We start from the raw sequence: 11,827 nt of genomic DNA, 5'->3' as shown, positions 1-11,827 counted from the left end.
CGTTTGCATTCTGTTAATTTTGTCTTTTCCATCAAAATATGACAGTTTTACCAGTAACAGGTTAGACAGAAAAAGAAGGTATTCGTTTCGTGAGAACTTCACCACTTGGATCAGCGTCTGGGAACGCCACCGCAGACCGCCTGCACAACCACAGCCAGCTCGCGGATGCCCCACAGGCCGGACGCCAGGCGAGGCTTCCCTGCTCGCTCCCGCTACCCACAAGCCCCCGCGCCCAGCACGCATGCGCAGCGCTGACGGCCGTCTCAGGAAGAGGAAAATGGAATAAACAACTCGGAGCAAGCGGAGTGCAAGACAGCGAGTGGAGGCAGAATTTAAAAATAAACTGGACCTTCTGCCCTCTCCACCTTCTTGCGGCTGCCGCTTTCCCACCCCTAGCCCGCGCCCTCGAAGTCCCTGTCTGGGCCCGCGTGTCCACCCCGTCGTCCCGCGCGGCCCCTTTAAGAAAAGAGAACGAGAGAGTGAGTGAGAGAATCCCAACTCTCCCCCTCCCCTCCGCGCCTTCCTACCCCGTCCTCCCTCCCCTCTCCCCTCCCCCCTCTCCCCAGGCGGCTCGGGCTCTCTCAGCGGGACAGACCCACCCGCCCAGGTTTTTATCCGACACCGGCAGCGTCCTCCTTCTCTTCCCAGTCTATGGTGGCGGCGGCGGCGGAGGCGGCGGCGACGGCGGCGACGGCGACTCCTCGGGTAGCAGCGGAAGACGGGGCTGCGGCGTTGCCATGAACAGTGGCGGCGGCCTCCCGCCCCCCTCAGCCGCCGCCTCCTCTTCCTCCTCCTCTTCGCTGGCGGCGGCAGTGGCGGTGGTGGCCCCGCCGGGGGTCGGAGGTGTCCCCGGAGGTGCGGCGGCAGGAGTAAAGCTGAAGTACTGCCGCTACTACGCTAAGGATAAGACTTGCTTCTACGGGGAGGAGTGTCAGTTTCTGCATGAGGACCCGGCCGCCGGAGCGGCCCCGGGCCTCGGCCTCCATAGCAACAGCGTCCCCCTAGCTCTGGCCGGTGCGCCTGTGGCCGGCTTTCCGCCGGGAGCGGTCCCGGGTGGGGGAGCCGGGCCGCCCCCGGGGCCCAAGAAGCCGGACCTGGTGGCCCCCGGGGCAGGAGCCGCAGCTGGCGGAGGAGGCAGCAGCGGGGTACTCGATGGACCACGGCTGGCAAGTGAGTACGGTCCGGGCTGGAAGGGCGGCCTCAGGGTGGCGGCGAACGGAAGGCCTAGGGCCGGAGGGGGCCGGATGAGGCCCTGCAGCCGAGCCTGGCCTGCGGGTTCTCCCCCTCGCCTCCCTAGGCAGTCTGAAAGGCCTAGGCCAAGCCTGATTCCTCCTTTCCTTCTTGCTTTCCCTCCTCATGGCTTTGGGCAAGCCGGGGAGTGAGGGGAGGCTGGGTTCCCGGGAACGTGGGTGGGTGGACTGGGGTGGTGTGAGTGGGGGCGGGGGGAGGGGGATGGGTTGTGGAGTGCCGTGTGTGAGAAAGGGGGTGTCGTTTCCGGGGGGTGTGGAAAGGGGCTGGGTTTGCAGGCACATGTGTTTTGCGTGCCCGTGTGGAGTGGTGTCTGCCGAGTGTTGAGGTTCCCTAGTGGATGTGTGTGGGTAGGAGGGCGGGAGGTGAGGGGCGGGCTTAAGGCTTCCTGGAGTAGGTTGAAAGAACGGAAAAGTTTGTGTAAGGCTTATGGGAGAAAAGTTTTCCAGGCAGGAAATGCTTTCGAAGGATTAGGAGTGAACGAACAGCAGCTTTTATAGCGTTGCTTAGGTTTAGTCGGGAGTTTAGAGGAGTTTCACAAGGTTTGCATTTTTAACGTAGTTTTCTTCAGCGCCGGAATAAGTTTGTTGGGTGTCAGTAGGGGGATCATGTCTTTTACAACTTTGTATCCAGCAGCTCAGCTTGGAGCCTTGAAAGTCTGTCAGGTGCAGGGGACATGTGTGTGCGTGCAATTTAGCACTTGAGCTCAGAAATTTTAGGGCTGTTTGTATTTTTTACAGTCATTTGTGGGTAGAGTTTACAGTTATAACAAGTGTTTAAAGTGTGATCTATTTTACAGACTGTTGCCCTTAAGGAAAAAGGAGAGCAGGTGTCAGATTTTCCTGTCTTTGTTTCTGAGTAAATTGAGCATTTCTAAACCAAATGGAAAGTCCTATATTTTGGGGAATTCTAAACAGCCTTGGATCTTAAAGTAGTTTTGATAGGTTAACTTGGATGTCAGAATATTTTTGTCCTTTTTTAAAAAAAAAAAAAACCCTGCAGATGAACCTGATGTTGTAGCATTTATTTGCTCTATAAAGATTAAGTGTTTTCCCAGAGGTAGGGGGTGTCTGTGTGTGTATGTGTGTTTTAAAGATTTGTGTTTCTTTTGCTGGGATGTGCTTGGCTTTAATGCAGATGTAGTTGGTGAGGTTGATATGCTAAGAAGATTAATTTGTAACTTAAAATGCTTTATAAGAAATAGTTGCTTTATTGGTGGAATTTTATCACTTTTGAGAAGCCACTTTGCATTTCCAAGATAAACTTGCTGGATGTGAGAGTTGTGGCTCAAGTTAATTGAGTGGGTGTTTAATTAGTAAGCAATGAAACTGAATCGTAGTTGTGTTACCTACAGAAAGAGGCACTTTTAAAAATGCTGGTATTGGATTTAATCTGTGATTTTTTCTAGGATTTTCTAATAAATAGAAGTAGTAGATTTGAGACATGAAAGGTAGCCTGGTGAAGATGGAAGATGGAGGAAAAATACTACCTATGGTTCAAAGGTGGGGATCATTTAATATCTCAAAAAAAGGAACGTAATTGCCTTGGCTGTAAGGTCTTGAAAGGACAGGCAATTAATGCTAAGAAGGCATTTTAAAAGTGATATTTAGTCATGTAACAGTTATTTGATTAAGTAGATGAGTTAAGGATTTGGATTGGGTAGTCTTGCTTTAACTTGACTAGGTGAAGCCTGAGGCTCCTTTTTTCTGACTGCATTTTTTTTTCATAATTCTCAAGTAGTACCTAGGTTTTGACTCCTTATGGATGAGCTAAAATTGCTTCATACCAGTGAATGCAAGTAAAGTTGCTCAGGAATCAGGGAACAGAATCATGATGGTGATTTAATGGCTGCTTTGAAGTTTTACTATTGATTATTTTTCAGTCTACTTTCTACCTTCAATGTATTTTCATACTATCTTTTGAGACAGGCTTGATTTGTTAAATAAGTGTATGAAGTAATAGGAGGAAGGTCCAAGATGGCAGCTTAGGAGGATGTTGGGCTCAACCCCCTCTCATGACACACACTGAATATACTCCTATATATAGAACAGATTTTCCTGAGACATAACTGAGAGTCAGTTGCATAGTTTCCATAGCTTCTGCACACCAAATGAGAGGTAAATAGATGGTAGATAGATAGATAGATAGATAGATAATAGATATTGAGATCGCATAGAGAAGATGAGGGAAGAGCGAGAGCTCTTTGGGATCTGAGGGAACTTTCCAGGATTAGAGAAGCCAGTGAGTGCAATTGTTTGCGTTCTCCCTCCACCTGGATAGTGCAAGCAGGAGTTCTGTCCAGGTGCACTGACTGATCTGCAGGGCTGCAGTAGTGCCTTCCTGGCCACTCCTGGAGTTAGCTCCAGCAGGAACAACAAGGTGATGTAGAGTGGGTACTAGGGCCCTCCTACTGGGAGCTTAATCCAGTGGATCAAACAGGATACTGCAGTGTGTGTACCAGGCTGTCTCACCCAGATCAGCAAAGTGCTGAAGTGTAGGGTCACTAGTCTGCCCTGCTCAGATCCCGTTTGGCCATGGGTAGCCAGAACAACAGGGAGTTCTACTACATGTGCATGCACACGAGGACGCTCCACCCTGATAGCTCCTTCTGACCGGGTATCACTTGTGCCTGCCCCACACCAGCCAGCCTGCTAAAACCACCTGGCACACAGGCTACTTCTGTACAAAACATTTTTTCAAGATTGGGAGAAATAGTTATTTCATCTAATTCATAGGAACAGATACAGAAAGTCAAACAAAATGAGAAGACAGAGGAATATACTCCAAATGAAGGAACAAGGAAAAAAAACCCTAATGAAATGCAGGTAAGTAATTTGTGTGATAAAGAATCAAATAGATGGTTATAAGTAAGCTCACCAAACCTGAGCGTAGAATAGAAAAACTTAGAACTTCAGTAAGGAAGGAAACAGACCTCTAGTTCCAGGAAGCAAAGCACAGTTCTAAACAAGATGAACCCAAAGAGGCCCTCATGAAGACATACTGTAATTAAAATGGCAAAAGTTAAGGAAGTAGAAATAATCTTGAAGGCACAGGAGGAAAACAACAAGTCACGTGCAAAGGAACTCACTCTTCCCTCAACCTCCATTAAGGCTAATAGCTGATTTCTTAGAAGAAACTGTATAGGCCAGAAGGGAGTGGCAAGAAATAAAGTGCTGAAAGAATGGAACCTACAACCTAGAATACTGTACCCAGCAAGGTTTTCATTTAGAACTGAGGGAAAGATAAAGAGTTTCCCTGACAAACAAAAACTAGAGTACACTATCACTAAACTGGCTTTACAAGAAGTTAGAGTATCTTCTTTAAGCAGAAAAGAAAAGGCCATAACCGGAAATAAGAAAATCATGAAAGAAAAAAAACCTCACAGGTCTTTAACACTGAATCAATTACTGAGATTAAGTTAACTTAATATAAATAAGGGATACATAAACCAAAAGATTTAATATATGATGTCAAAGACAAAGTTTGGTGGGGGAAGTAAAAGTGTAGTACTTCTAGAATGTGTTTGAATTTAAATGCTTGTCACCTTAAAATAGACCGCTATAGCTATAGATGGAAATAGTGAACTTCATGGTAGTCACAAACCAAAAACCTACAAAAAAATACACAAAAAATAAAGAGAAAGGAACTCAAACAAAATGCTAAAGAAAAAACAAGCAAAGCAAAAGGAAGGAGGAAAGGAACAGAGAAGTACAAACAACCAAAAAGCAATTAACAAAATGGCAATAAGTACATACCTTTTAATAATTTAAATGTAAATGGATTAAAAAAAGCTCCAATCAAAAGACATATAGGGTGACTACATGGAGAAAAAAAATTAGACTCATCTATTTGCTACTTACGAGAGACTCATTTCAGATGGAAACACACACACAGAAAGTGAAGGGATGGAAAAAATATTCCATGCAGATTGAAATGAAAAGAAAGCTAGGGTAGCAAAACTTAGAAGACCCTCCCTGATTTCAAACTATATTACAAAGCTTTGATAAAAGCAGCATGGTACTGGTACAAAATAGACGTATAGATCATTGGAACAGAATAGAGAGCCCAAAAGTAACCCTGGCTTATACGGTCAATTAATCTATGATAAAGGAAGCAAAATTATAAAGTGGAGAAATGACATCTCCTCAACTACTGGTTCTAGGAGAACTGGCAGAGATACTGTACATGCAAAAGTGGAAGTAAACCACTCTCTTATAACATATACAAAAAGAAACTCAAAATGGATTAAATAGTTAATTGTAAGACTTGAAACTACAAGACTCCTGGAAAAAAAGAGGTAGTAAACTCCTTGACATTGGTTTTTACAATCTTTTTGGATAAGTCTCCTCAAGCAAAGGAAACAAAAGCAAAACTAAACAAATGGGACTACATCAAACTAAAAAGCGTTTGGACGGCGAAAGAAACCATCAATAAAGCAGAAAGATAGGCTACTGAATGGGAGAATATATTTGCAAATGATATATCCAGTAAGGGTTATTAGTCACAATATATGAAAAACTCATAGAACTCAACGTCAGGAAATACAAACAATCCAATTAAAAAATGGGCAGAGGACAGGAATAGACATTTCTTCGAAGAAGACATGAAGATGGTGAACAGATATGAAAAGATGCTCAACATCTCTAATCATCACAGAACTGCAAATGAAAGCCACAGTGAGTTATCACCTTCTACCTGTTAGAATGACTCATCAAAAACACAGAAAAACAATGTGTTGGCAAGGTTATATCCTATTGATGTGGATGTACAGTGGTGCAACCATTTTGGAAAACAGTATGGTGGTTTTTCAAAAAAGTAAAAATAGAATCACCATACAATTCAGAAATTCCACTTGTGGACATATATCTGAAGAAAATGAAAACACTAATTCAAAAAGATAAATGTACCCCAGTGTTCATTGCTGCATCATTTACAATAGCCAAGATACAGAAGCAACCTAGGTGTCTATTGATAAGTGAATGAATAAAGAATAAGTGGTACATACATACAATGGCATATTACTCAGCAATAAAAAAAGAAGAAAATCTTGCCATCTGTGATGACATGGATGGACCTAGAGGCTATTCTAAGTGAAATAAGTTAAACAGAGAAAGACAAATATTGTATAATTTGTATGTGGAATCTAGAAAAACAGAACGAACAAACAAAACAAAAACAGATTGATAGAAACAGAAAACAAGCCAATGGTTGCCAGCGGTGGGGGAGGAGGAGGGGAATGAATGAATAAAGTGAAGGGGTGTACAATGAACAAATATACTGGGAAGGAAAAAAAAATTTCCCTTTCAAAAAAAAGGTATGAGGCAATTAAAGTAGTCTAAGAGATACTGTTATTGAAAGTTGCTGACCTGATCGTGAAGCATGAAACAGTTTTATTTTTTCTTTAAATATAAGATTGTACAGTATTTCTGTATCTGAGCTGTCATAGACTGATCTATTCTGATTAGCTGGATCTGCCTGCAGAAAGAGTTTGGGACTCTTCTGTGTGTGTATTTATGTTTTTAAAGTTTTTATTGAAGTACACATAGCTTGGGGAAAGCATACAAATCTTAAATTCTTGTAATTTTTTACAAGATAACATAAAACTAGTATTCAGAGTAAAAAAATAGGACATAATCCGTACCCTCATAAATCCTGCTCTTGCCCCATCCAGCCACTACCCTGTCCCAAAGGTAATTGCTGATTTTTAACACAACAGATTTCAGTTTTTAATTTTTTGTATTTTTTAAGAATTTTATAGAAATAGAATCATATAATTGTACTCTTTTTATGGGCATTTTCTTTTCAGCATATTTATGAGATTCCTGTTATATGGGAATAGCCTGTGTAGTCTATTTTCTCTTTGTGGGCAGTGGAATGTTTCCAATTTTTGTCTGTTCAGAACACTTACTTTGAACTTTCTTTAACATGCTTTTTTGATGAACAAATCTATGCATTCTGTTGGATCACCTAGGAGTGAAATTGCTGGATATATACAGGGTATACTAACTATGCATATGTTCAGCTTTAATAAGATGCTGTCAAACAGTTTTCTGAAGTGACTATGCTGCATTTACATTCCCTCCCGCAGTGTATAAGAGTTCCAGTTGCTCCACATTCTCCCCAACACTTGGTATTGACCATGTTATAATTTTAACCATTTTGGTGGCTAACATTTATTGTATAATTTTGTTTTTAATTTGCATGTGTGTGGATTGTAGTTTAGTTAGTTGACAGCATTTAAAAAATCAGATACAGAATTTTGGCTACCTTTTTGAAAGGCAACTCTTAACTTGTACTTGAGTAAAGCCTGTTGATGGGGCAAGACTCTCCATTTTGCCTTACTTCCTTATTAGATAAGTTATATGCCTGACTCCTCTAGGCACTTGAGTTTTTGACCCTTTAGTACTTCACATTTGCAGAACTGTTTTGTGTTTGAAATCCTGTTAAAACTTCAGAGGTAAATGCAAGAGTAAGTTTTATCCTTATTTTTCAAGCATTGGGCAACTGAAGCACAAAGGCTTTTTTCTTAGTACATTTAGTTACAATGTTTCAGTCTTGCTAAGGAACCATACTTTCATTTGTTGCTCACTTTTTATATATACAGAGTATATTTTCTTACAGTAGCTCTTCTGTTGACCTGGCAGTGTTCTGGCATTCAAGATTGTTGTTTGGGAAATAACAGGGTTTAAAAAAAATTTTTTTTAAAGCATTTACTTGCCCTTGCTGGTGTGGCTGTGGAGCGACATTCCATACACCAACAGGTTGGAGGTTTGATTCCTGGTCACGGCATATACCTAGGTTGCAGATTCAGCCTCCTGTAGGGGCGTGTATGGAAGGCAACCAGTCGATGTTTTTCTGCATCAATGTTTCTCTCTTTTTTTCTCTCTCTTGCAAGTTAGTAAACATATTAAAAAATTTTTTAGAAGATCATTTCAGTTTTGACATTTAATATTTCTTCGGACTTGGGATCTTTTAAGTCTTAAATGTGGGTTTATTTGGGTTTACTTGAATTACTGATTCTTATTTTAATAATGTAATTATATTTCCAACTAGCTAAAATTTTCATCTTTAACGTGTTCAATTTTTAGCAGTTGAAGTATTTATTTTACCACAATTTTTGTTTTACATACGTTACTTTATTTGAAACTCAGTAGATTTGTTAATCAAAATAAACCTAGATTTCATTTCTACTAATTTAGTTAGTAGTTGAAGCTTTGGTATAAGACATATCTAAGATGGAATCCTGGCTTTTACTAGCCTTGACTTCTTGGGCAAAATTTTAACCTGTTTTTCTTGTCTTAAAAATGGAAGTTATGATAGCATCTACTTGGTAGAACTTTTAAAACTTGATAAGACTGCATGTGACACTATCAGTGCATTGCCTGGCACATAGGTATCAGTCTTAGTTGCTGCTGCTGTTGAATATTATTAATAGTAAGCCTGTAATTAACCTATACATTTCACTCCTCCCCCCCGCCCCCAATCTTTGAAAGCATACGGTTGACCCTTCTCATCCATAGATATAACCAACTGGGGATGGAAAATATTTGGAAAAACAATGTTATGTTGTTGCTGACATGCACTGTGTAGTTAGGCCTTTGATGGTTGTGTCTGTAGTGAACATGTACAGGCTTTTTCTTGTCATTATTACTCAAACAACATAGTATAACAACTATTTATGTAGCATTTATGTTATATTAAGTGTTAGAAGTCATCTAAAGGTGACTCAAATTATACAAGAGGATGTGTGCATAGGTTATATGTATTTTATATAAAGGACTTGGACATCCTCAGATTTTGGTATCCACAGTGGTCCAGAAATCAGTCCCTTGTGATACTGAAGGACGACTATACTTTCAAGACCAGTAAAATAGCTACAGATTATTGAACTGTGCTAGTCTGTCTAACCATAGGAAGAGAGCAGTGGATAACCTGAAGTTCATATACTAACTTCATAATGTAATGTAATGTATAGTGTGTATGTCAAAACCGTGTTTATTTAAGCCAGGATTATACTTTTCTTTCCATAAACTTGTATCAGCTGACAGGAAAACGAGTACTGGAGTTTCCCATTAGGAGAGTTGATATATGTTTAAACATTTTTATTGAACAATATGCAAAGACTTCATAATATTATTCATTTCACTCATTTAATTTTGTGCTTGCAAGGCGGCAAGCTTTGATCTGGGTGATAGGAGTACAACACTGAAAGAAACAAAATTCTGCCTAAGTGCAGTTTATCTTCTAGTAGGGAATAAAAACATATGGATAAGTTAATATTAAGTCTTGATAAGTTTTATGAGGAAAACTCAGAGGTTTGTGAGGAATACTCAAAGAGGGATGTACTACAATATATGAAGTCTGTGTAAGATTCATTTAACAAGTAAAACACTTGTTTACATGAAAGTTCATTTGAAATGACCCTATAAGAAAAATGATTGTCCAAATAAAACCAGTGTCTTCCTGTTTTTGACCTTTTGTAGATTAAAAAAAATTAACTTTCTAATTTGAGACATTTTATAGTTCCATGCAGTTACAAGACATAATAAAGAGAGATCTTATCTCATCACCCAATTTCTCCCAGTGGTAACATAGAGCCATAATACAGTATTACAACCAGCATTGATTAATATAATCCACTTTTTCAGATTTCCCTAGTTTATTTGCACTCATGTGTGCACAGGTGTGTAAATTTGGTTCTTTGGAATTTAACATGTGTATGTTTGTGTATCTGGCAACACAGCGAAGGATAGTTCTATCAGTCTCAAATTGCCCTTTTGTAACTGGCCTTCTTTCTCAATCACTGGCAATTAGTAATTTGCTCTCCATTTCTATAATTTTGTCATTTCAACAGTGTTTTATAAATGGAATGATATAGCATGTAACCTTTTAGGATTAGCTTATTATTGACATATAATTGACATACAGTATCCTATTTCAGGTGTACATCATAATGATTTCACATTTATATACATTATAATAGTCCTCTTCCATAAAAAACTCCCTTTTTGAGGTCTCTTTGGCATCTCTTGCTTTTTCTTTAAAAACAAAAAAGACTATTGTTCCTGTTTTTCTAAGCTCATGTTAAATTATTTTTAACGTTAAATGTTCTTGGTTTAGGAAGAATAGGAACAATATGTTGTTTTGGAATTAGAAATGTTAAAAATTTAAATAGCACAAAAGGGTATACAGTAAGAAGTAGTCTTCCTCCTTCCTTATCCCCTATCCCTCTCCAAAAGACAGTCACTCTTTCCAATTTATTATCTCTTCAGAAATATTCTTTGCCTATACAATTTTTATATTAATATTTCCCTATTTCTAGCACATATACATATGTGCACACATGGTGAGGCCTAATGAACTTTGAAGCTTCTCACCAAATTGCATATCTTGTAGTTTGTTCCACGTCTACACATAGAAATCTATCCTACTTTTTTTTTTTAAATCCTCACGTGCGGATACTTTAAAAAAAAATTGATTTGAGAGAGAGGAAGGGAGAAAGAGAAAGAGAGGAAAAACACTGATGTGAGAGAGAATCATCAGTTGGTTGCACGTGCCCCAACCAGGGATTGAACCTGCAACCTAGGTGTGCCCTGACCAGGGATCAAACCTTTTGGTGTATGGGATGACATTCCAACCAACTAGCCACCTGGCCAGGATCCTACTCTTTTTAATGGCTGAATAATATTCTACTGTATGTTTGTATTATTCTTTTTATTGGATATTTAGATTGTTTATATGGTTTAATAAATGATGGCACTAACCTGTTATATCTAAGTGTATTATGTATATTTATACATAAATTTATATGAAATATGGTACATATGTTAAGGGGCATGCAGAATCTTCAGTAATCTGGTTCAAATTTGGTACATTAAAAAATTATGTAGATAGCCCTAGCTGGTGTGGCTCAGTGGATTGAGTGCCAGCCTGTGAAGCAAAGGGTCACTGGTTCAATTCCCAGTCTAGGGCACATGCCTGGGTTGTAGTCCTGGTCCCCAGAAGGGGGCACATGAGATGCAACCACACATTGATGTTTCTTTCCCTTTCTTCCCCCTCTAAAAATTAATAAAATCTTTAAAAAAATTATGTAGATAAATACCATATAATCTCAGTTGCATGTGGAAGCTAAAAAAAAAACGCAAACTGATAGATACATATAACAGATTGGTTGTTGCCAGAGACAGGGTCAGGGTGGGGTGGTGGGTGAAGGGTGGGTGAAATGAGTGAAGGTCGGTGGTCAAAAGGCACAAACTTCCAGTTAGAAGTTAAATAAATCCTGGATATTATAATGTACCAAAACATGGCTATTGTTAACAATACTACATTGTATTTTTGAAAGTATCTCCTAAGAGAGTAGTTCTTAGAAGTTATCATTAAAAGAAAAAAGAATTGTAACGGTGTGGTGATGGATGGTAACTAAACTCATTGTAGCAGTCATTTTTCGATATAAACATATAACATGTTGTATACCTAAAACTGATACAATGTTTTATGCCAATTATATTTCAGTAAAAAGCTATGTATGTTATATACCATTAGCTGAAAATAAGATACTCGAAATAGTCATTCATACCAA

At 39.7% G+C, this 11,827-nt stretch overlaps 1 protein-coding gene across 6 annotated transcripts in view; it reads left to right on the top strand.

Annotated features, from left to right (window-relative positions):
* Positions 1-251: 251 nt before the first annotated feature.
* PAN3 (poly(A) specific ribonuclease subunit PAN3) overlaps positions 252-11,827 on the top strand; it is a 140,906-nt gene continuing 129,330 nt past the window's right edge. For all 6 annotated transcript variants that reach the window (XM_054577127.1, XM_054577126.1, XM_054577123.1 and 3 more), the window contains exons 1-2: positions 252-479; positions 649-1,170. In XM_054577127.1, coding sequence (XP_054433102.1) covers positions 738-1,170 — 433 coding nt within the window. In that variant the 5' untranslated portion in view covers positions 252-479; positions 649-737. The remainder of the gene's footprint in view (positions 480-648; positions 1,171-11,827) is intronic.

This window comes from Pteronotus mesoamericanus, unplaced genomic scaffold (genome assembly GCF_021234165.1).
Source record: "Pteronotus mesoamericanus isolate MK-2021 breed Mesoamerican mustached bat unplaced genomic scaffold, CSHL_Meso_final contig_41, whole genome shotgun sequence".
Lineage (NCBI taxonomy): Eukaryota > Metazoa > Chordata > Mammalia > Chiroptera > Mormoopidae > Pteronotus > Pteronotus mesoamericanus.
The sequence above is the reverse complement of the archived record's forward strand: the minus strand, read 5'-3'. Positions and strand labels throughout refer to the sequence as shown.